General features: G+C 33.4%; 1 protein-coding gene across 6 annotated transcripts in view; it reads right to left on the bottom strand.

The window, feature by feature from the left end:
* The window catches only part of LOC113512633 (CUGBP Elav-like family member 2), a 549,805-nt gene that overhangs the window by 188,203 nt on the left and 337,115 nt on the right, over window positions 1-24,487 (bottom strand). For 3 of the 6 annotated variants that reach the window (XM_052900071.1, XM_052900073.1, XM_052900072.1), the window contains one exon: window positions 933-1,390. The exons of the other annotated variants lie outside the window; for them this stretch is intronic. In XM_052900071.1, the coding sequence (XP_052756031.1) occupies window positions 933-1,066 (134 nt within the window). In that variant the 5' untranslated portion in view covers window positions 1,067-1,390. The remainder of the gene's footprint in view (window positions 1-932; window positions 1,391-24,487) is intronic. 6 annotated transcript variants of the gene reach the window in all.

Consider the following 24,487-nt stretch of genomic DNA (forward strand, 5'->3'; position numbering starts at 1 on the left):
TAGAACCTTTTTCTATTTTAAGTCTGTAATCTCTTCTATTTTAAATTCATTTAAAAATGAAATAATTTTAAGGGGATTCGTTCACTCGTACACTACAGTTTATATTGAATTTTAATAGATTGTATTATCACAGTGTAAACTACAGAGGTTATTGTTAATAACTATGCCTACGTTATCATACTACAAGCAAGATAGGGAGTAAAATGTAACTGTATTGAGAAATGTTACTTCACTGCATTACTCTCGAACATTTTTTTTATACAATTTAGAATGGCAAACAAGCTGACGGCCTACCTGATGGAAAGTGGTAATCGTCGCCTATAGACATGAGCAGTACCATGGACATAACAGAGTATACTGTTTCGCCCATGATACCCCCCATGCGTTAAGATAATTAATAAGATACTCGTACATTAAGATCACATCAGATGAATAAATGTTTAGATTTTATTATATTATTTTATTCTTAATCACAGAAAACATAAAATCTTACTCCTCAGGAATGCATTACAGTGTACTCTTGTTACCAATAGTGCTGTTCGTGTCTATTAGTGACAGTTACTACTTTCCATCAGATGGGGCCGTCAGCTTGTTTGTCATATCATAAAAAACACAGTAATTTTTCTTTATAACGTGGTAAGAAAATTTATGTTCACCTTATACTCAAGTCGTAGGTATTGCGAGCGATTCTTAAAATGGAATTTGACAAAAAGAATAGGGAGAATAGGACAAGAGTGAGAACATAGAACTAGATGGGTTTAAACTAAAAGGACAATTGAAGAACAAGGAATACTGTTGAGTAACGAGAAACAGCTCATAATTTTCACATAACATGCTCTCTAAACAGGAATTCGAAGGTGTAGAAGAAGAATGAGAGTTCGCTCGCTTGGTCCAACTCCACTTTAATAGAGTTAAAATGCAAATGGACTTACTTGGGCTTGGAGTACGGCGACGAAGGCGAGGACGCCTTGTGATTCTTGTTGGGGTGCGTGTGTCTGTTAGCGTTGTTGTCCAGGCCGCCGCCCGGCGAGATTTTCCCGGCGAGTGCGTTCAGAGAGTGCAGCATTGCGGGCGGCGGCCGCTTTGTACCAAGCGGCCTGGTCACGCTGATGCCTCGAGCCAGTTTGTCGAGAGCCTGTACGCGATCGGCAACCACGGCACCTTATCTCCTGATAAGAGGCGCGGGGGCACACCCGCCCCCCGCCTCATCGCCACCTGACACTGTCACACTCCGCGTATTTACCATTTGTCGTTTAATCTAATACGAGGGTCAGCGTCCTGTCCGATTCAGGCATTTTTTCATAACGTTTTAAGTTTCTTTTAATACACACTTTAATTTTTGCACTTTGGTCTTTGTTATAGTATCACTCAATTCTTATTCACTTTTAACCTGTTGGAAGTTGGTTGATAAGTAAAGATGGCCGTTGCGATATTTCTGACTTATGTAAATAAATAATTAGCAAATGATATAAAGTGAACAAATAAAAAGTAATAATTAAGCTCGTGTTGCAAACATTTTCAAATTAATTTACTTAATCAAGATAACTTAATGGCGCCTGTACAAAAATGTATAGCAACAAACTTTGTTCGTCGCAATAAAGTTTATCGTAGGCGTTTAAGGAAAAATATGCCGTGAGCAATTGAATTAGCCTCGATGAATAAGTGATTAAGGACAGTAAAAGATTTTAAAAAAAGTAGAGTAATTATTTATTCTGGAGGACAATCGCTTAATATAACAAACGAGATAGAAATTATTGCAGATATCAAACACTTAGATCTTCTGTTTTTATTTTTCCAAAAAAAAACTTGTATGAAATATTTAAAATTTCTTGATCTAATAATATTTTATACATTATAATCTTAGATTATATAGATAGAGTATCAAGTCTCAAAACCGGGTAAATTTTATGTCCAATTGTCCAATTAGCTGCATCGTTTTTTTATGTGTTCTATATACGTATGCACAAAATGTATCTTAACGTATCTATATTTAATTATTTAATAAATAAAATTATTTTTTTGCATTAAAAAGATTTAAAAATTATATAACAAAATAAATATAGAAGGTATAAAGGAATCACTCATAACTACATATTTATCACGCAAAATTGTATGAAAAAGTTGATCCGTTTTTCTTAAAGCATTTTTATGGAGACATTCTATCTATATAATCTAAGATTATAAAATATTGGTTGGTTATGAATTATTGTCACTATCAATATAAAAAAAGGTGGTAGAATTAGTTATATATATATATATATATATTATATATATATATATATATATATATATATATATATATATATATATATATATATATATATATATATATATAAGCCCTTTTACTCCGAATTCTCTATAAACCTACTAAGACATATTTTCCCTTTCTATTTATTATAATATATCTCTCAATTCGATGTGCCTCCTGGCATAGGCCTCCTTCAGCTCTCTCCACTGAACTCTATCCTCCGCCACTCTACTCCAGTAAGGCACTAAAGTTTGACGGATAAGACAAGATATATACATATATAATATACAAAGTTACAAAAGTTTTTACGTTCTCCATTTCCTTTATCATTCTCATCGCTGTTAGTATTTTATTTATTTATTTTTTATTTAATTTAATGGCTTATTTTTTATCACGTACCTACGCCATTATCAGCAGTGGTACTTTACGCGGCTTAAAAAGCCCCGGGGAAAACAAATCCGTGCCACAATACTACAATAAAGCCACTCGCCCCTATAATATAGTGCCTGTTGGCTCCCGGCCCATTATGGTACTAATAATCATAATAGCACTGAATAACATTTCATAAGGCAAACAAACACATTTCAGTGGCGTGATGGCCTCTCCGTTAATCTTATATATTACGGGATTAAGTTATGATCATGCCTCTTTGATGATACTTAGTAATGCTGCATCTTCAATTCAGAATCATTACTAGGCTTAAGAGTGCTAATCCTTACTAATGTTATATACGTAAATATAAAAGTGAGTTTCGTTTGTTTGTTACCTTACAGTGCCTTAACAGTTAAACCAATTTTTTTTAAAGAGTGAAAATGGCTTGGTAACTCCGCCTGTGCTATTGGTATACACTGGCGGGGTACCAGTGAGAGGTGATAAGTGAGAAGAAAAAGGCAGGTCAGTCAGGCTCATCTTGACAAATTCAACGTTAAATTAGTCATGAAAGTTACCAGTGAGAACCGCGTGGAAGTCGACCTGATAGGGTATATTGACAGCAATGGAGACTAACCTCTCCAATACTAACAATCCCTTCCTCCCACTCCAAAAGTCTTGCAGGAGTCAATGGACGCGAGTGATTCAAGACTTTCTCTAATGATTGTCTATATTTCTTCAGCAGTGGACAATTAAGGGTTAGAATAAAAAAAATACGCCATAAATTATATTATACTCGTATTGAAGATATTGGAAAAAAAGTTATTTGATAAGTTGAAAGCATTCGCCCTATTTGACTTAGTAGTCCCACATTACATTCTGTTTCAATTCATATCACGTCAAAAGGTCTGTGGAGAAAATAATATTTCATAAATTGTATAGGTATACAATGGTAATATATTATTTAGTATTAGTTTAGCTTTGCCCGCTACTTCGTTCTCATTGTTTAGAAGTAGAAAAACCATTGAAGTAGATTTAGGTAGACGTATCAAGATAAAAAACCCAACTAGGGTGAATGCGGTTAGCATTCAATTTGGTACAGTAATTTTTACGTGTTGCCGGAATAAGCATGCAGACGGATAGAAAGGTAAAATTAAAATTTCTTTTATTTATTTATATTTACCGACTAAGGGAGCTTAACAGTTTCCCAATTCGTTCCCTTAGCAATCACAATATATGTAACATAATAACATTTCATTATTGGATACTTTCTAAATAATTTATTGCCATTCTGCGAAACTCGACAAGTTTACAAGTCAATATATCCAAGTTCAGATAATGGCCCATGTCATCGTTGAGCAGAGTCAATGGCAGTGGAAGGAGGGGGGGGGAGAGATTGTTAGTAATGCGGACTACTAGTCCCATTGCTAGCAATATACCCCGTCAGGTTGAACTCCACGCGGTCTCCCCTGGAAAACATCGTGCTGAATTCCAGGTGTATTTATTACGATGGGCTAACTGGCCTGTTCTTTCATTTTCACTTATCATCCTTCATTGGTGCTGCGCCGGTGTATACCGATAGCGCAGGCGAGTTTACCATACCATTATCATCCGTTAAAAAAAATGCTAGTGGAAGAAGAGCCTATTTTGATAGTTGTATTTTTCTCAACCGAACATGGAAAAAGTTCCTTCAACGAGCTCGAGCTTTGATTAGAAGTTAAGGTTATAAGAATCCTTATACTGATTCTTCTTTAATATCTCCCACGCACAGATATCGTCTAGTAACAATTTAATTTTATAAATAGTCAGTTATTTAAATTAATGCGTATATAGGTTTCTCTTTACTTTAAATTCTAATTATTTGCGGGGTAAACAGAGATATTCGGTTATCAGTCCCATATTCATTTCTGAAAAAATATAAAAGGTTCAAATTTTTTATCAGTTTCGATGTTTCACCTAAATAGATTAAATATTTTTCTACATTCTTTGTCTACATTATTTGAATTTAAAATTTTTTAACATCTCTGTAATTTTTTTTCCAAGATAGTCTCTTGGGATGGAAGATAGTCTCTCTCGGGGCATGGGGTTCTTTAAAAAAGGGAAAAAGAGGTTTCTTCAGGGTCGGCAACGCGCGCGTAATGCCCCTGATATTGCAGGCGTTTATAGGCTATGATAACCGCTTACCATCAGGTGGGCCGTATGCTTGTTTGCTATCTCAGTGGTATAACAAAAAATATTATTTGATGCCCATTAATTTCTCTCTTTCTGTGAGTAGACAAAGTAAGGTTGAGAAATCAGATCGGTAAAAGAATAATCTAGGCAGAAGGTAGGCTTTTAAAAATAAAACCATGGAAGCTTATTATGTCCTTTTATAGTTTTTTTATACAACTTAGAATGGCAAAAAAATAGAATTGTAATGTTTTTATTTCTTCTCAATATAGTAATTCAAAATAACAGTCAAAGATATATAATAGAGCGAACATTTGTTTGTATTTGGTCAAGTCAAATTTAGGTTTCAATTAGGAAATACACAGAAGGTATGAATACTAAACGCACGCAACTGCGTAGAAGTTACGACTAGAATGGTTCAAGTTTTATGGTCGGCAGTGTAGCTTCTGTGATTTGAATAAATCACGGCCCTTGATTGATAAGCTACATTGAATGATGTTAGGTATTTACTATAAATGGTATACATAGATAGATAGACACTCTTTATTTTTTCCTCCATAAGATTACAATAGTAAACTTATTATAGATACAAACAATTACAAAAAAATATTACACTAAGAAAACAATGGGCCAACCTTATCGCTAAGGGCGATCTCTTCCAGGCAACCTTTAGATAGAAAAGAGTAACTATAAACAGTTTGACTGGAGGCACGAAACTTTGTTCGTTTTTTAAATATATATATAAGTATGAATCGTATATATAGAATCATATATATGATCGTATATATAGAAATACATATACGATCATTTTCTATTTTTTCAACAGTAATGTTTTGAATAAAAAGCTGTCGTAATGCTTCTTATTTCCGATTTCAGATTATTTATTGTTAGGGAAAAGTCATGGGTTACAACTACTTGATTATAAACCAGTATAGGTACCGAGATAACTGCAACTCCATTGCTAGCCATAAACCGTTTCAAGTCGACATCCTCGTGGTTCTCCCTGGAAACCATCGTGATTGCTTAATTGTTGAATTTGTAATGATGGGCTAACTGCCCTGCTTCATCCTTAGCTATCACCCTTCACTGATGCCCTGCCAGCGTATACCGATAGCGCAGGCGGGGTTACTATTCCATTATCATCCATTAAAAAAAAGGTCAACTAAAACTGTCACTGTGGCAAAGTATATTAACGTATAAATTCTCATGACCTCATTTATATCCAATTCTATACGTTAATAAAAAAAAAAACTCTAGTCAGCACGAGATTCGATTGCGCCATACTATTTTTGTCCTATCAGGGATCCTAGCCCTCTATTTCCAGTTATTTTTACTACACAACATTCGCCCGTTACTTTCCTTCGGGACTGTATGAGTTTCGCGTTAAATGCTAATGCGTATTGACCATGATTACTAATTGCCTGATTTCAGGCGCCTGAATTATTTATACTATGTACTATTTCCGTTGTTGTAGTACTTCGTGTGTAATCTAATATGTGGAGATGTTTGCGTGTATTGGCGACTAGGGTTGCCACCTGCTAATACTTGAAATAAATATAGTTACCAGCATAAAAAAATACGAGTTTTAGATTATACTTGTATGACGATATTTTATTATTGTATATATAGTTTTTTTTTTATACGATTTAGAATGGAAAACAAGCTGACGGCCCACCTGATGGAAAGTGGTAACCCGTCGCCTATACACATGGGCAGTACCATGGACATAACAGTACACAAATATTATGTTTCGCCCATGATACCTCCTATGCGTTGCCATTCCTGAGGTCTCAGGTGTTATTCCTCTGTACCGTGTAAAACGCCATATCCCATCCATCAAACCGAAACACAGCCATGCAAACACAACTACTTCACGGTAGAAACACGAATGGAACAGAGGTACCCAAGCAATCGACTTTTGTACAAAGTCTCCCTCTGGTATATAAAATCTTTTAATGTGTCCAATGTAAATTATGTACAATGAAAATTTTATAATACAATATAATATGATAATTTGTTTTCAACTAATTTCAAAAAGGACGATATCTTATTAGATATACAATAAAAAATATAGTAACATGTTATACAAAACGAATGCATTTATTGTTGCCAACCATAGTTAAATTTACGATAAATAAGGGAGAATTTACTTAATTTAATTTACTTATTAAATTAAAAACTTTATTATTTACAATAAATAAGGGAGCATTTTTTATCCCTAACTTTATTTTCACAATTAAGTACGGGTATATATTCGTTTGGTTTATGTCTTTTGGGAAAGGCCTATGTTTATGATATATTCGTATCGGCATAGTTTGAAATATGAGGTAACTTGTGATTTTAGACATCTGGTGATTTTAGACGCGAATCCGTCAACTAACACTGCGGCGAAGAGAGGCTTTTAGTCGATAGAAGACCGGCAGTACCCATTTGTCTCTTTTGGAATAAGTGGTCTCTATGACGAATGCATGCATGACATGTATAATATATATTAATGGTGTAATAGTATAAAAGGAAATTTTACTTTGATTATACCTCTAAAGAGGTTAAACCGTTTAGAGGGAGACTTTGTACAAAAGTCGATTGCTTAGGTACTTATGTCCCATTCATGTTTCTACCGTGAAGCAGTTGTGTTTGCATGGCTGTGTTTCAATTTTAAGGGTGGGATATGATGTGAATTTATCGGGTACAGAGGAATAACATCTGAGTCCTCAGGAATGGCAACGCATGGGGGGTATCATGGGCGAAACAGTGTACTCAGTTATGTCCGTGGTACTGCTCATGTCTATAGGCGACGGTTACCACTTTCCATCAGGTGGGTCGTCAGCTTGTTGTATAAAAAAAAAAAGCTTGTTTGCCATTCTAAGTACCTTTTCGTGGCAAATAACAACCCTAGCAAATAGTAACCATATCAGCTAATGTACGTATATTCTTTCGACAATTTTTAGATTTGTTCCGCTACGGTCTATGATAATAATCCCATTATCATAATTCCGCACTTAATACTTTCCATCGAAACTTGTATTCCGTGCCAAAGTTGTCGACACTCAGTTTTATGCCAAATTTTTACGTGTTTATTTGTATTCACTGTACCTACTTGAACAACTTTCAAGTCGTATTTTTTGTTAATAAAATTTTATATTTGTAAAGGTACTTATAGTTACGATTGTTTACGTATTTATTCAATAGTAGTTATTAGCCGCGACTTCGTTCGCGTGATATGTTTACTGACCGGTTTAAAAATGTATATTCGTCTCCCTCCCATATAGTTTATGTGCCATAAAGTAACAAACAAACAAACTCACAGGAGTGTAAGCAAGACTATTAAGTAATAAAAGCCATGTAAGTTCTATAAATATATTGAAATCATATACTATCTTTATTAAAACTTAAAATTCATACTAAATAAATGGTTATAAAGCACCGAAAATACTTTTTTTTTTGTATTTAGGCAGACGCACAAAAACCTTGAATATTTAAAGTCCGTTGTGACGTTTTATGAAACAAAACGAGCATGAAAGGGTCGTGGTAACGTCGCGAATTATCCGCAGTGCCTATTACGTGAACATAAATTGACGGAGATTTTTTTTATTGAGCACGCCAAATCGACTACGTCACGAAAGCCGGGGGTAACCGTCAACTCGGGCCAGAGCTTGATTTAAATAAGTTGCCAGAGTTTTTTATTTTGATTGTACCTATCAAGATTTCCACAATAGATTGAATAGAATGAAAAGTCGAGTGTTTAATATATTTTGTCGACTACGTAAATAACAATTATGCTTATTTTATCCCTATTTAAGTAGTTAGAAATACTTTTGACTTCATATTTCGCTGAATATATTTAAATCATAAAATATATCAATAAGATCTATTGTTATTACTCAGGATAATTTTGATTGTTAACAGCGTCAAGATATAAAATAATCAGACCAAAATCGGTGACATATGGAAAGATTGTGCATAGAGGGAGAGAGGAGAGGAGCATATCAGAGGGAGACTGTACAAAAGTCGTTTGCTTTGGCACCTCTGTCCCATTCGTGTTTCTACCGTGAAATAGTTATGTTTGCATGGTTGTGTTTCGGTTTGAAGGGTGAATTTACAGGGTGCAGAGGAATAACACCTGAGTCCTCAGGAAAGGAAACGCATGGGAGGTATTATGGGTGAAACAGTATACTCTGTAATAGCCATGGTACTGTCCATGTCTATAGGCGACGGTTACCACTTTCCATCAGATGAGCCGTTAGCTTGTTTGCTATTCTAAGTTCCATAAAAAAAGTCAAGGTTTATTCTATATTTCCTTAGGATTAGACTTTTTAAAATCTCCCAAAAATTTGATTTATTATTTTTATATGATATACATAATGCGTACAAAAACTTTTAGTTTGTTTAAAAAACGTTAGATTTTTATAAAAAAAAAAATAATAATAATGCATACACTTAAACTACAGATACAAAATTAAACCAGTTATATTTTTAAGCTGTTATTTATGTGTTGTGAATAGTAAAAAAACATTTATTAATGTACGAACAAGTACATAATACGCTTTATACTTACTGATAGAAATTTGATAGTTATTATTTTTTTAAACAACAAAGTCAAGTTTGGGAACTCTAAACGCTGAAAAACTTTTTGAATAAACAAAGAGTATCTTAATAATGTTACAGCAAACTTTAGTTATAGAGAGTTGTGTCGTAGAAACAAGTTTATAACATACAATTATTCTTGTATCGCCCGTTGGTATTCTAATAGCGTCATAAACGTAGTTATTGGTACATTAGCGTGATCTTACCACAGCGAATTACGTATAAACGATCACAACACGGAAGGAAGAGAAGCTAATAAAAAAATTGATAGCCGTTATTTATGAGCTCCGCTAGTGTACGCGGAAGATTCGCGGCCGATTAAATGATAAAGGATAGTTATTCAACTTTGTATATAAATAATAGTTTAGCTGCTAGTTTAGTTGCGTGCAAAATATTTTCTGTTAAAACTATTGTTAACTTTAAATTACAAATGTTGTAAGAGTTACTCTTGTACATTCAAAACCAATAAAATAATTACGTAGACTGATTTACTATAATTCGAAAAGTTTATACCATATCATAACAACCTATTAACATTTCATTATTTGGCATGAAATTCTGCTCTTATTAGAACAATATTCTTCTCTTTTTACTTTTTTATCTTATTTATGGGATTGTTAGTTGAAAATATTAATATAATTTATATATAAAACATAAGTGATGTTTCCATAATAATTATTTATTTTCATACATATCTCTACAAGTTTATGCTACATTACAGCATAATATAAAAACAAAAAATACACAGTTGCATTGAGAAACTACACTTTGAATAATTTTTTTTGGAACATGCATTAATTTTAATAATACAATATACCTATTTATCTCTCAAACTCCACTTCGACTGCATTAACGTCAAACGACAACTTTCGTCTCTCAACAAAAAAAAAGTCAAAACCTTTCTAGGTTTTAATTTTACAAGGCAAGTGCCACTCGTCTACAGAAGTTGTCTTCAGTAATTATTTATGTATTATCCTGCCGGGCAGCTGCAGTGGGTCAGTTGAGAGTTGAGAAGTTGCAGTGGCGCGAAGTTGACGGCGCTAAGTGGAGTGCAGCATTGAAGTGTGGACGGTATAAATTGTTTAGTATACCTAAAGGTATTGAAAACAATTATGTTCATAGTTTTTTTTTTCTGGTGATAAACATTAGTGAATGTCTTTATTGTTCCTAATTAGGTTTTCAGAAAATATAATTGTACAAAAGTCGATTGCCTGGGTACCTCTGTCCCATTCGTGTTTCAACCGTAAAGCAGTTGTGTTTGCATAGCTGTGTTTCGGTTTGAAGGGTGGGATATGGCGTGAATTTACTGGTTACGGAGTAATAACACCTGAGTCCTCAGAAATGGCAACGCATGGGGGTATCATGGGCGAAACAGTATACTCTGTTATGTCCATGGTACTGCTCATGTCTATAGGCGACGGTTACCACTTTCCATCAGGTGGGCCGTCAGCTTGTTTGCCATTCTAAGTTGTATAAAAAAAAACTTTAATTTTTTTTTATTGTATGTAATCTCATATTTCTGTCAGCTCTAAACCGATTTGGGAAATTACTTTTTTTATCTGAAAAGATATATTTATAGATTTGTTTCATAAAAATTAAGTCAAACACAGTTCAATAGTACAATTTTTAGACCAAAATAACTTGTTTTATCACAATTTGAAGTAGTTTTTTTTTGTAGGACACAATTTTTAATTATAAATATTTATTGTGATTTATAATCTAATATTATTGAAGTGAAAAAAGTCAATAAACACATTCATTAATCGCTTTTTACTGAGAAATTGTGATAAGCAGAATATATAAAAAGTTATACTTAAAGTATCCTTTAAATTTTTTTTTCATATTCATTAAAAGATTAAGTTCGTTCATATATAATGGAGGAGGATACATACTAGATAATTTATAGACAAGATTTTTATACTACATCAAGTGTATTATCTATATTCATTTGCTCTATGGTTTACAACGAGAATTTCATTAATTTTCATTCGCCCAACTTTAGCTCAGCCGGTTCCCCTTCTAAGAGTTATTTTGTTTTGGATTTTGGCGTCGTATCCTGATTTCATAGTTTCGGACGGATGCCTTGCTTGCGAATAATGTAAAGTCGTGTTTCAGTTGAGAGGCTCCAACTCTTACTATTAACGTTTTTGATTAGGGTACAAAGGTAAAGTTTGCGGTTTGTTGGACATGTTTTCAAACTTACCCTTAAAAACATGGCTTTAGTAAAAGCAAAAGCTGCTCTTTACTAATATTATAAATGTAAAAGTGAGTTTATTTGTTTGTTACCCCTTAGTGCCTTAACGGTTTAAACAATCTCTATGGGGGAAGGGATTGTTAGTGATGGAGACTATGGGCCCAATTGCTAGCAATATACTTAACCAAGTCGACCTCCACGTGATTCCCCCAGGAAACCATTGTTCTGAATTCTAGGTGTATTCATCATGATACTATTGTAATCTTTTGGATTAACAATAAAAAATACCTATCTGTCTGTCTACTAGTACTTTGCCAAAATTAAAAAAAATGTTTGACGGTCGAACTGTGAATGGTTTTATTAGAAATTAGGTGGTGACAGAAATAAGTATATTATTTTAGATTAACATTTGGTATGCTTTTTAATAGGTAGGATATTTTGTAACAGAAACTAATGTTATTTTACTTGAAATGAATGGTTAAAAAAAAAGACTGCTTTTAGTATTATTTTAACTATATTGTTTATTGTATTACTTCTTATGTGATGCAATATAAATAAATAAATGTAAATAAATAAATAACATCAATTATAGGATATAAGTAAGTTATTGATAGTAGATATAGTAAAGTCTATATAATTAAGATTTCGCCAAAATTATAACATGAACAAGCTTACCTACCATGTAGGTACACTTCAAAAATAGGCTTAATGAATCCTTAAATAAAAGCTAGAATAGAATGATAATATGATTCCTATATAAAATTGTAATAGCGAAAATCTAGTGAAAACTAAATTATAATCGTGGCCGTAATTCTCGCAAACCGCATTTTATTACATCGTAAACGGTCTCGGCAACATACGCTGCCGTATTAAGTACGCGAAATACGGTTGGAAATTCGCCACCGATTTATATGCGTATGGTTGCACATCAAATTTAGCTTTGCGGCGTAAAGGATAATAAAGTACCAAATAATCGCGCTCATCTTGATTAGACAGATTTTATGCTGTCTGTGGGAAGTGAAATAGAGGGAGTTTGGAGTGTAGATACAATTGTTTGATATGATGATACATATATCTCTGCTGCAGTCTACTGTCACAGCGTTTGTTATTTATAGAGATTTCCGCTCCATACTAAACTAGTCTTAAATGGTCGCATGCAGTACAGTGTTTTAGAGGACTTTGTTCTTCAGTTATAGTATTAGCAGAACTAAAGTTATCTCTAAAGACTACATGAAGAGATGGTTATGAGCATTCTGTAGTCTTTTTGTTTTTTTGATTGTTGAAAATGGTATACCCATGGTATGGTAACCATGGTGTTGTAAAAAAAAAAAACCCCGCCTGCGCTAACGGGATACGCTGGCGGAGCACCAGTGAAGGGTGATAGATGAGAATGAAAACAGGCCAGTTAGCCCATCGTGATGAATTAATCAGGAATTAACCATGATAGTTTCCAGGGAGAACTGCGAGGAGGTCGGCCTGGTTGGGTATATTGCTAGCAATATGATTCTTAGTCTCCACTACTAACAATCCCTTTCCCCCAGCATTCTGTAGTTACTTACTGCAAATGTTAACAGATTTGTTGTTCTTTAAGTTTAAACTTAAACAATGCATTAATATTCCATTGCTGGGCTTAGCTCATTAAATTAGGAAATAGCATACTGGTCAGGTAATTTGTATTCTTTTTTTTCCTTGCATGTTTTCTTCTCTTACGCTTCTTCTACTTGTGAATTGTATTTTATTCGCGTTCCTTATTCTATCCTGGAGATAAAAGAGACGAGAGAGTTATCACATGGTACTATTGCTCTAACTCCTTTTAAAAACAAAACATCTGTGATAAAAAGTGGATATTGTTGACTAATCAAGACACTCATATGCAATACACCTGTCGATCAACAGCGTATTGTATCCGCGTCGAGTCCTGGAAATATAAGAGATGAGTGAGTCATACACGGATAGTTTAAACCAGGTTTTATATTCGAGCTGTTATTCCGTATTTTTTCTCTAACTTCATCTACAAGCAGAACATTTGCGATCAAAAAAGGATATTGTTGATTAATCAAGACACTGCTACGCAACACACCTGTAGATCAACAGCGTATTCTATCCGCGTCGACTTAACTTCACGCTGCTGGTTCGTCGCCTCTGCAATTATTCAACGAATTAGGAGCGCCCGTCGACCTCCGCTGCGTACACTTGCCGCGGAAATGTAATTTCCTCCCGCAATGTTTTCCTGCCGCCGGCGTTGGCTCCGGATTGCAACGGATATAATAATAACCCAGAAAAGCCCAGCGGACTTGATTGAATCTTGCCCACGGTAAATGCAAATACTTTAGCGCCGTTTCGTTATTATAAACTTAGGTACAACTTTTTTCATTCCTTTTTGGTTGATGATTTTTAATCATGTATGAAGAAACGTGTTCCCATTTAGAATCAGACATTTCTAGTACTCTCGTCAGTTTAGTCTATTCAGACTAAAAGCCCAGTATCCAACATAAGTATATATCGCGTTGGTGATTTTTGATCATTTATTGATTAAATATAAAGTTACCACTTTTCTCTTTTCAGTTTTTTTTTTATTTTTATTTTATACCACCAATGTGGCCAACAAACATACAATCCGTCTGATGGTGAATGGCCACTGTAGCCTATGGACACCTGCAACACTAGGGGTATCATGTGTGCGTTATTGACCCAGAAGAAACCTTAATATATCCTTTTTGAAGAATCCCATACTGTAGTCTTTAGAAAAAATCTCGGCAGGGAGCTCATTCCACAGCTTGAGCATTCCCGGGAGAAAATACGTTTGAAGCCAACTTTTGGCTATGGGCATCACTTCACATAATTCTTCAGAATTCAATTCGCTATACAAGCGGTAGAACACGAAGAGAGACAATGTGTCGCCTTAAACTAAAGGGTTCGATACCGCTTGTGAGCTTGGGATTACTAATTGATCATATATTATCAATTCTTTTGGTCTCAGGCATCTCTAGAATGCTCATCAGTTCAATGTTTCTAGACTGAATTTGCTTTGTATTATTTCTGTCATTAATTTTAAAGGTGCTGGATTGAGTGGTTCAGCTAAAATAATAGGAGAAATTTAAAAGTCTATACAGGTGAATTTGAAATCATTAGCTACCTTTTGAAATTTCAGTGAAACAGTGAAAAGTGTAAAGTGAAAAAATTTCCTCAAAAAACAGGGATTGAAGAAAATCAAAATTGTTACATTAACTTGACAGGTGGCAGTGGCATATTAATAATAAAAACTGAAAACTTTTTGTCCTATTCTGACCCATAATCTAATTAGAAAAATTTAGTTTCACCGATAGAACTGATGTTAATTATTTCAATGTTATTATGTATAACACATTGTAATCATTTGCCATCGTGTAGTTTGTTAGCTTGTTTGCCATTCTAAGTTGCATAAATCACATAAATGCGGACAGGATGCTAATAAATAATTTAGATATGGTGATAAATATCTCATCATAATCATAATCATCATCATCATCATCATCATCATAATGAACCTACTGTAGTCCATCGTAGACATAGGCCTTAGGCATAGTTCTTAGTTAAGGATAATTGCTCAGTAGAGGTATAATAATTATTATTGTTTGAGTACTATTAAATTATATTACTTTAGCAAACTTGAATTACTTCGATACTATAAATATAATTCGGTGTTCATTTACTGTGAAATTATTGTTAGCAAGAATTACTTGGTAAATATATTATTAAGTGAATGCAGGAATGTTGTAAATATTTCGGTATGTAGGTACATTGTTTTTATACTTTCTCGTTAAAATAAAGCTGTATCAGCTTTATTATCAATGAGCATCTACAAATGAACTTCATAAAATTTTTACATCATATTGACTACTATATGAAGTTTAGTTAGTAAAGTTTTTAGCTTAGTTTTTGCATATGTATTCTTTTATTTCTTTTTTTTTTTTGAGTATGTACCAAGTATCTCGTGTTATTTGTATGATGTAAGTCATCGTATCAGCCTTTAACTATCCATTGCTGAACATAAACCTCCCTTTGGAGGGGGTTTGTTAGTTGTTGCCATTATTGGCAGGCGGATTGGCAACAGCAGTTTCGTTTTGGAGATGTTTTAAGAGGGCCGCTGCTGTCCATACCTCGCCCTTCTTTAGTCGCCTCTTACGACATCCATGAGAAAGGAAGGGGTGGTCTATTCTCTCCCTGAACCACACGTCTTCTGCTTAGTCCTTAGTTATGGTAAAGCAAGATTAATACTACGGGCATTACAATGCATTCTGTGATGACCATTTATACAGTTCACGTCTACAGGTGAAGGTTCAGGTGGACTGTAAACTTGTTTACCATTTCAAACTGCATAAAAGAGTTGTCTTCAAATTGCGAAGTCATAATTGATAGCATGAATAATATATTCTGTTATTCAATGTTCAAAATAGAGAGGACATATCATTCTTCATACTTACTTCCTTGCATATTCTATAATTTTTCCGTTTCCATAATATATTTTCGTTGCCGGGACCCCTTTTCATATTCCAGGGCACATTATTTCACGCATTGACTATCTGACAGCCAATTACGGTACAAAAATTGCCAAGATAGGAGTGTCAGATGTCGTAAGAAAGGCAATAATTGGGGGGTAGGTGTTATTTTCCGGTTAGCGAGGCCTCTTTGATCTCGCTCCTTAGACGGAATACTATATGTACATATGTATGTAATTTATATAATAAAGAGTGATATTTGTTCGACTCTGTGGATATTTTTACCTAAATATTCTTAGTGTTCTATTTTCTTTAATGTATATATCTGTACTAAAGATGTGAAATGTGAGTTACATGGCACAAAATTTTATTACTATGTCAGGCATTAATTGTTCACTGCTGAACATAGAACTGTTCCTATTACGGGGCTTTGCCAGTATTTGCCATGTTTGGCAGGCGATTACTGTATAAGTTTTTATTTGCGACTTTGTATATTCCGTAGTATGAGTAGATTCTTAATTATATATAATTAGATTGGTAATGACTTCGATTACATTAGTCCTGTATATTATTCTATATCAAATTAAAAAATTTATTTCATTCACAAATTATTGGGGAATGATATAAAAAGTGTATTGATAGAATATATCATAGACTGGCAATGCAATCAGAGAAATGAGCCAAAAGAATAGTTGCGCTAGTGTGCATATTTTGTAAATGTGTGCATGTGACAAATCTGAATTTAAATAGAATGTAATCGTAAAAATAATGACTATGAAAGCTTGTAATATTCCTAGTATTGCATGCGTTCATAGTCTACGGCTAAACGTTTACTATCAGGCGGACCGTATGCTTGTTTTTCACCTCAGTAGTATAAAAAAAATAGCAAAAGTTCACGTATTTGTTACAATTTTAACTTCGATTCGTACACGATAAGATCTTTATTTGGATTAAACTGGATATTTTTTTATTGGGTATTTTTTCTACCAATTATTTTGCACAAAGTCTTTATGATTATTCTAATAATATTGCATTTAAAGAGATTAATTTGTAAAGAGTAATTACGTAAAACTGTAAAAAATTATGGTTCTTTTCTGTAATGTATGTTGTATTAAGATAAAATACACTTAATTTTAATTAATAATATTAATTTCAAATTAATTACACTTCAAGACATAAAAATAATTAGAACTTGTTCGTGGCATATGTCAAATTAGCTTCGAGCTTATATTGGGTAGGTGAGTGTCCGGTTTGTATATTTCATAACCAATCTATATATTTTATAATCTAAGGAATATATCCAAACGAAACGAAGTATACATAACCATATGGGTCCAACTTTCGTGCACGCAATAAACATAAAAAAAGCTCTTATTTTTTCTTACAATGACAATATATATATATATCAATACGTCTATTTAGAAATATACGAGTTTAGAAAATTCGATTCACTTTGAATATATTGTGATGGAGCTCTTTGAAACAAATATCTTTATATGCGACGCGGTTGGTCCACGTATGGATTTCAATATATCTTGGAAAGTTGCTCTGGAGACCAACATGTAGAAGAGATAGATTATCTCTTTGTGGCGAAAAATCGATAGGTACAAGTGGTTCGAGCTTGTAGAATTCAATGTATATTATTGTAAATAAATATTATTGTGTTTTTAAGTACTTTTTTAAAGTTATTAATTTATTGTACCAAAAATATAAAAAATTACAATGTTAATTAGATAATTCAAGTGAGATACAGTTGCATAAAGTACAATTTACAATTTATATTGAAAGAGAAAAAGTCTGCATTACCATCAGTTCCCAAACTGGGCCAGACCTGTATCTTGGGGACTAAATTTGGACTTTAATAACGATAAGTTATACAAATTGTTTTGCATTTATTGAATTATGATTTATTTGCGAACACTTTGTGCATGTTGCACAAAGTGTTCCACAAAGAAAAAAAAACTTCTTTTGTATCAAAATCAGTTATTCTGATTTTAAAAACTAAACCACTAAACTGTTCCTGAAGAAATTTCTATGCGACCAATTTAAAAGTATATACTTTCAGACAAAATTCTTAATCTATAACTGACGAAATTATGAGGTAACAAATGTTAAAAAAAAAAAAACAACCTTCTGCTATTTAGAAATCGTTTGAAAAGCAATTAATTGTAAATTATGCGCTTATGTGACAATTTTTTAACCACTTTTTAATATTTGAATAGATTTTCTAATCGTTGTGGTCTATGTTTTTGTAGATCTCATATGACTCTGTGACGACTGAAAGCTGATATTTTTCTTTACAGAGCAAAAAAATGTTGAGAACAAAATCCACTTATACACACATTCTGTGTTCTAAATTCAAATAAAAAACGACCAATGTTTTTGTTTTTTTTCTCCCACTAGTCTTTAAAAATGTTAGAATACTATGTGATACCCATTTCATCATTATTATTATTTACCATTACCATATTACCATTACCATTTTTTAAATTTTTAGAAAATTCACATCTTCCCTCTTAAGGAGAGGAGATGGCAAACTAACCCCCGGCAAAAGCACAGTTGGCCGGGGTTCAGGGCTCCAGGGAGAGAAACCGGCGTACAATGCGGGCAGAATCTAAGAGCACCGTTTTCTGCATCTTTCCCGGGAGTGAGCCGCCTCGGAATCCCAACCGTCTGAGATGTTGTTCCAGACTGGTTGGGATAAGACCGTTCACTGACATAACGATTGGAATGATTTCGGTAGATGTCACCCCCCACATTTCGGTCACCTCGTGAGCCAGGTCGAGATATTTTCTCTTTTTCTCGGTTTCGGCTTTCACGAGATTCTCGTCATCCATTACCATTATTATTATCCATCATTATTACTCATATATATTAACTGTACTGAACTAATTTAAACAGAAATTCCATTCAAATATCTAGAACACTCGAAACTCGTAAATCTATCCAATCTGTGTCATATATATCTTGGATAATATTGAAAATTCAGGTAAGAATGTCTGAAATAACAATTCCAGTTTTATTGCCGGCTGTAAACGTAACGCCGCCGACGAGACGTAAACGAAGGCTGAAAGTCGAAAGATCGCATATAAATGTGTAATACGAGGTAAATTATTTTAAAAGTGACCTAAAATAAAATTTATACACGCTTTTACTTTGTGGCAATTTTAATGACTAAGCTTAATAAATTATCTTTTTTAATATTCTTGAGTATTGTTTCTTTTTTTATTAATGTCAATCGTGATTAGGGAAGGTAGAATAAATCTTATCTGAGAAATAAGTCCTGAGATCTATATCTATAAATCTGAGAAGTAAGTAGGTAAAGGTAAGATAGGGCTGATAAACGTTAAAAGGGTAAAATTAAAAAAAATTAAAATCAGGCTTCACAGAGTAGTAAGAAGTATTAATAATCCATGTTATAATGTGTTTATTATTTTTATTGCATATAATAAAAATGAATAATAGTAATACAAGCTAAGTCACACACGAGTTGCGGCATCACAAAATTGGGTCTTTTATATCTAAAAACTGGGCCGTGGTTGGAAACAATTGATTTTTAATTGTAATTTTTATATGGCAGATGGTTAAATACAATTTTAGAACATGGACGTTAAAATTAATATTATAATGTAATATAAACGCAACAAATAAACTAATACATTTTAATTTTGTTTGTTTCTTATCTTTTAGCACCTTAACGTTTAAGTTAGTCACTATTAAAATTTGGTAAGAACACGGATAGAGGTTCCCAAGCAAACGACTTTTGTACAAAATCTCCTCTGGTGAGAGAGTATTACATGAGATAGAGAAGGACATAGGTTACTTTTTATTCCGGTCAGCGAATATACCCTGATAGCGCGGACAAAGTCGCGGGTAAAAGCTACTTCACAAATATGATAATCTTGGAAAGTTTTAGTCAATATAATATGTGACATAATAATAACATGTTTATACCGAACGCAATCTTATTATGTATTCTGTACTAAAACGCCCTACCGCAACGGAAGTATTTTGTAATTAAACAAAGATTTACGATCAATGAATTACAATGAACCACTCTGACGTCATACATATTTCAATTATAGTATGACACCGTTGGAATATTATGATCACAGGATATACCATCAGTAGGAAACTAGTATGGATTTATTTATTTATCATTTCTTACCCACAACTTTTGGGTACTTTGATAACACAGGTTTTCTAACTTGAGATCCAGGGGATCGGTGTGATGAAGAGACTAAAAAAATGTTAACTCAGATTTTAGGAAATAGATTGAATGAAAGTAGCAATTTTAGAGGACGGATATGAATACAGAATCCCAGCTGCTTATTGTTCTAGATACTTCAACGAGGAGTTGTCGGTTTAGTTCCTGATCCAATGGTTAGTATTATAGTCAAGAATGGGGTACTCTCTGGGTGGCAGTTAACATTATCCATTCTTCAGAGATCTTATTCGCGCTAATATCTCAACATGGGAGCGAAATAACTATTGGAACACTCTACTGTTTGGTAGTACTTGTTTTGTCTCTTCTTTGTTAGACCACATTTAGTCTATAGCAGACGCTTCAGCATCCATCATCTAAGAGCTTCTGTTCTTGAATACAGCATGCGAAGGCATCTGCTACTTACCAGATTATAAAGTCAGAGAGTAGAAGAAGATAAATCAGGATGTGTTCTCTTCAGAAGGAAGGGGTCTTTTGTTCATTGCTGGTGGGGTTATAATTTAATAAAATGTGATACCGGAACTACGGTGAGATAATAAAATATCTTTGGGTTTTAGCTGGTAAGAATGCTGGAAGGGTTTGCATTTTAAAATAAGATGACTTATGATTAAATGGAGCAACGACCTTAAAATGCTTAGGAGATGGTAGTATAGATGGCTCAAGATCATTCTTTCTGGCAATTTAAGGCGAAGGCCTTTATTCACTAATGGACAAGTAAGGCCTGAAATAATGATATTGACGATGTTAAAACATGTAATGAATGTTTATAACATTACTTTGAAACTTTTAAAGATATTTAATTTAATATAGACAAGTTTCAAGTTATATTTGGACTGTAAGAATTAGTTCACAACTTTAATATCATTTGAAAAGCCTCGATTTCAATGGGTAAAGTTTTGCACAGCCAAAATACAGGAAAGTTTAAAACTGGATGCCGAAATGTGGTTTGTATCACGGAGACTGCAACTACCGGGCGTTAAGGTTAGTGAGGCGGCGGCGGTGAATCGTACCGCATTGGTCCCATTCTGTCTCATTAACTTCATATTTTTTCTTATCTCAGTCGATGAACTTAATATTCCTAAAGCTACTAATGAAAGATTTTATTTTTATAATTTAATATACATAATTTATATATTAAGGGTTTTTATCATTGTTTATTTAGACTTTGTACAAAAGTCGTTTGGTACCTCTTCTGTCCTATTCGTGTTTCTACTGTGAACCAGTTGTGTTTGCATGGCTGTATTTCAGTTCGAAAGGTGGAATATGGCAGTGAATTTATAGGGTATAGAGGAATAACACCTTAGTTCTCAGGAATGGCAACGCATGGGGGGTATCGTGTGCGAAACAGTATACTCTGTTATATCCATGGTACTGCTCATGTCTATAGGCGACGGTTATCATTTTCCATCAGGTGGATCGTCAGCTTGTTTGCCATTCTAAGTTGTTTAAACAAAATATTTTGAGCATGCCGATATTTCGACCCTGTTACGAAGTATAATTTATATTAATTTTGCTCTGTATCATTTTCCGGATTGCTATTACGAATACTTTTGTATTTAAGGAGGTCCTTATCAAGTTTGCTCTTACAGTCCAAATCGCGGCGAGGCTGTTTGGCGTCTTCATTACTGAGTTAGAGATTAGTCGGGCAAACCTTTAAGAAACCTAAGTACGAGATACAGTATTAGTCATATTGTATAATAATTATTTATTTGCTATATATAATTATTATATAGTAATTTAACCTACTGCTTATTTAACGATAATTTTCAGAAAAAGTATGGTTATAAATTATAAAGTATATAAATTATTTTTTATTGTAATAAAAAAAATATTTTATTTAACAAATCAGTCCTCTTCAATTTTAACATAGTCAATCAAATAGTTTCAATCGGAGGCGGCGAGTTATCTGTGTTAGCAATGTGATATGTAATTTGAGACGAGTACGGAACAACCCGTGGCGGAATGCCGTCTCTACTTTTTAAACTTCATCTCAAGTCAAACAGTCGAGGTGCGGAGCTAACTGTTTCCCTTGGTTTACACTTAATTAACTAATATTTACATTGGACGAGAGAGAAACAATTTCGAGCGGCACACCTGCCGGCTATATTGTGGTTTGGAAGGTTGCTGCCTCGGAAATATACGGTAGCGTACTCAGCTGCACCAACGATGCTAAAATAAATATATTACTAATTTTTACGTATTCTATTACTATGAAGAGACCTGAATTGTAATTTTTTAATTGATAAAATAAAGTGGTGCAACAACACAAAGTATGTTATTGGTTATTGGTAGGTATAGCAATTATTGCTACATTTAATTCATTATCATTTAGTAATATTATTATTTTTAATCATTATGATATAACCAGTGATAAATCATAAAAAGTTATTTTCGCTCACGATGACTTATTTATTTATTTATTTATTTATTTACACTTTATTGCACCAAGTAAAAAGAGAAATAACAAATACAGTAAATATTAATGAGAAGACTTAATGTCGCACTAGCTACTATTCGCTATTGAATGTGAAATATAAATTATGATATTTATAATAAGAAATAGCGAATAGAGCAACGTGATAAAGTAGCTATTTGTTCACTCTGTACGACCCAGTAGGCTGTGTGTTGTGATTTCTCTTCACTGTTAACCAAGCGCAGCCGATGATTCACGGATAAATTCGAACGCAGCGAATATCTGCGATTTGACCTTTGAGAGATTTGTAGCACTGTTTGTGAAGCGACGTAGCTGGAGTGACGTATGATTTGGCAAAGTATATGAAATTTCACTTGTGACATGTGAAATATTCAAAGCCTAGTTGCTGGTGAAGTATTAGTGAGAGATAATAGGTAAGAAAGTCAGATCATTTCGTTCATAATATATAACCGAGATTGATTCCAGGGTTAGCACGTGGAGAGCGATTTGACAGATTATATTACTGAAAATAGTACTGTAGTAGCATTACTAATCCTCTCTCCCCAGATTTATTATTAAAATGTAATAATTTACGAATATTCTGTGTGGTGGCAGAGCAAGTATATGCTGTATGTACATGTTGTATGTTACCACTATATCTCATCTCTTAAGATATTGTAATATGCGACTAAGGTGCTTAACATTCATAATGCACTGCAGTGTGCAAAGACTCCGCTATTTTTTACAGTAGTTTTTTTTTATGCAACTTAGAATGGCAAACAAGCTGACGGGCCACCTGATGGAAAGTGGTAACCGTCGCCTATAGACATGAGCAGTACCATGGACATAACAGAGTATACTGTTTCGATAATGATACCCACCATGCGTTGCCATTCCTGAGGACTCAGGTGTTATTCCTCTGTGCCCAGTAAATTCACACCATATCCTACCCTTCAAACCAAAACACAGCCATGCAAACACAACTGCTTCACGGTTAAAACATGAATGGGATAGAGGTACCCAAGCAATCGACTTTTGTACAAAGTCTCCCTCTGGTTACAAATTTTAGAGAGTACAAATTTTATGAATCAGTTATCAAACAATGAAGGATTGTATAATATATTAACTGTATCCCGTGACTTGGCCCACGTGAATTAATATATAAAATATTCTTTGCACTAAATTAGGATATAAGCCAATCGTGTACCAAATTTCATTGAAATCCATTCAATAGTTTTATTTATTTATTTATCCGTTTGTGTGTAAAAGAGTAAAAACATCTATTCATACACTTTCGCATCTATTATATTAATGGAATTCTTTATTGAACTCGTAAAATACAATGACAAGGCAGTTATAGATATTGTAAAAGGTGGGCTTAGATATATCTGTAACAGATCTCTTCCAGTCAATCAAATATAGATTGATGATAATGATTTAGCTGACTGAAACTAAACCTACGACATTTTTTTTTCTATTGTAGTAAAACTACAATTATATTAAGTGGAGACCGATTGTATCATTATATAATTGTAAATAATAATGTTGGTATAATTAGATGTGAAGTTTGTATGCCACAAAATATTTAAAAGGAAGTTAAAAGTCTACATACAGTCACGAAAGAAAACTGAATTCAGGAAAATAAACTGGGAATTAAAGTTGAAATAATGTTTATTAAACTATAAAGCTTATGATTTATTATTGTTATGTAATTTCTGAATAAGAAAGAAATATGAAAAATGAAGCATGATTTTGTAAAATTTAAGGTATATTAAGTAAGTTAAACTTAAGGTATATCTACAAAAAA

Source organism: Galleria mellonella, unplaced genomic scaffold (genome assembly GCF_026898425.1).
Source record: "Galleria mellonella isolate WM207_F2 unplaced genomic scaffold, CSIRO_AGI_GalMel_v1 utg64, whole genome shotgun sequence".
NCBI classification, from domain to species: domain Eukaryota; kingdom Metazoa; phylum Arthropoda; class Insecta; order Lepidoptera; family Pyralidae; genus Galleria; species Galleria mellonella.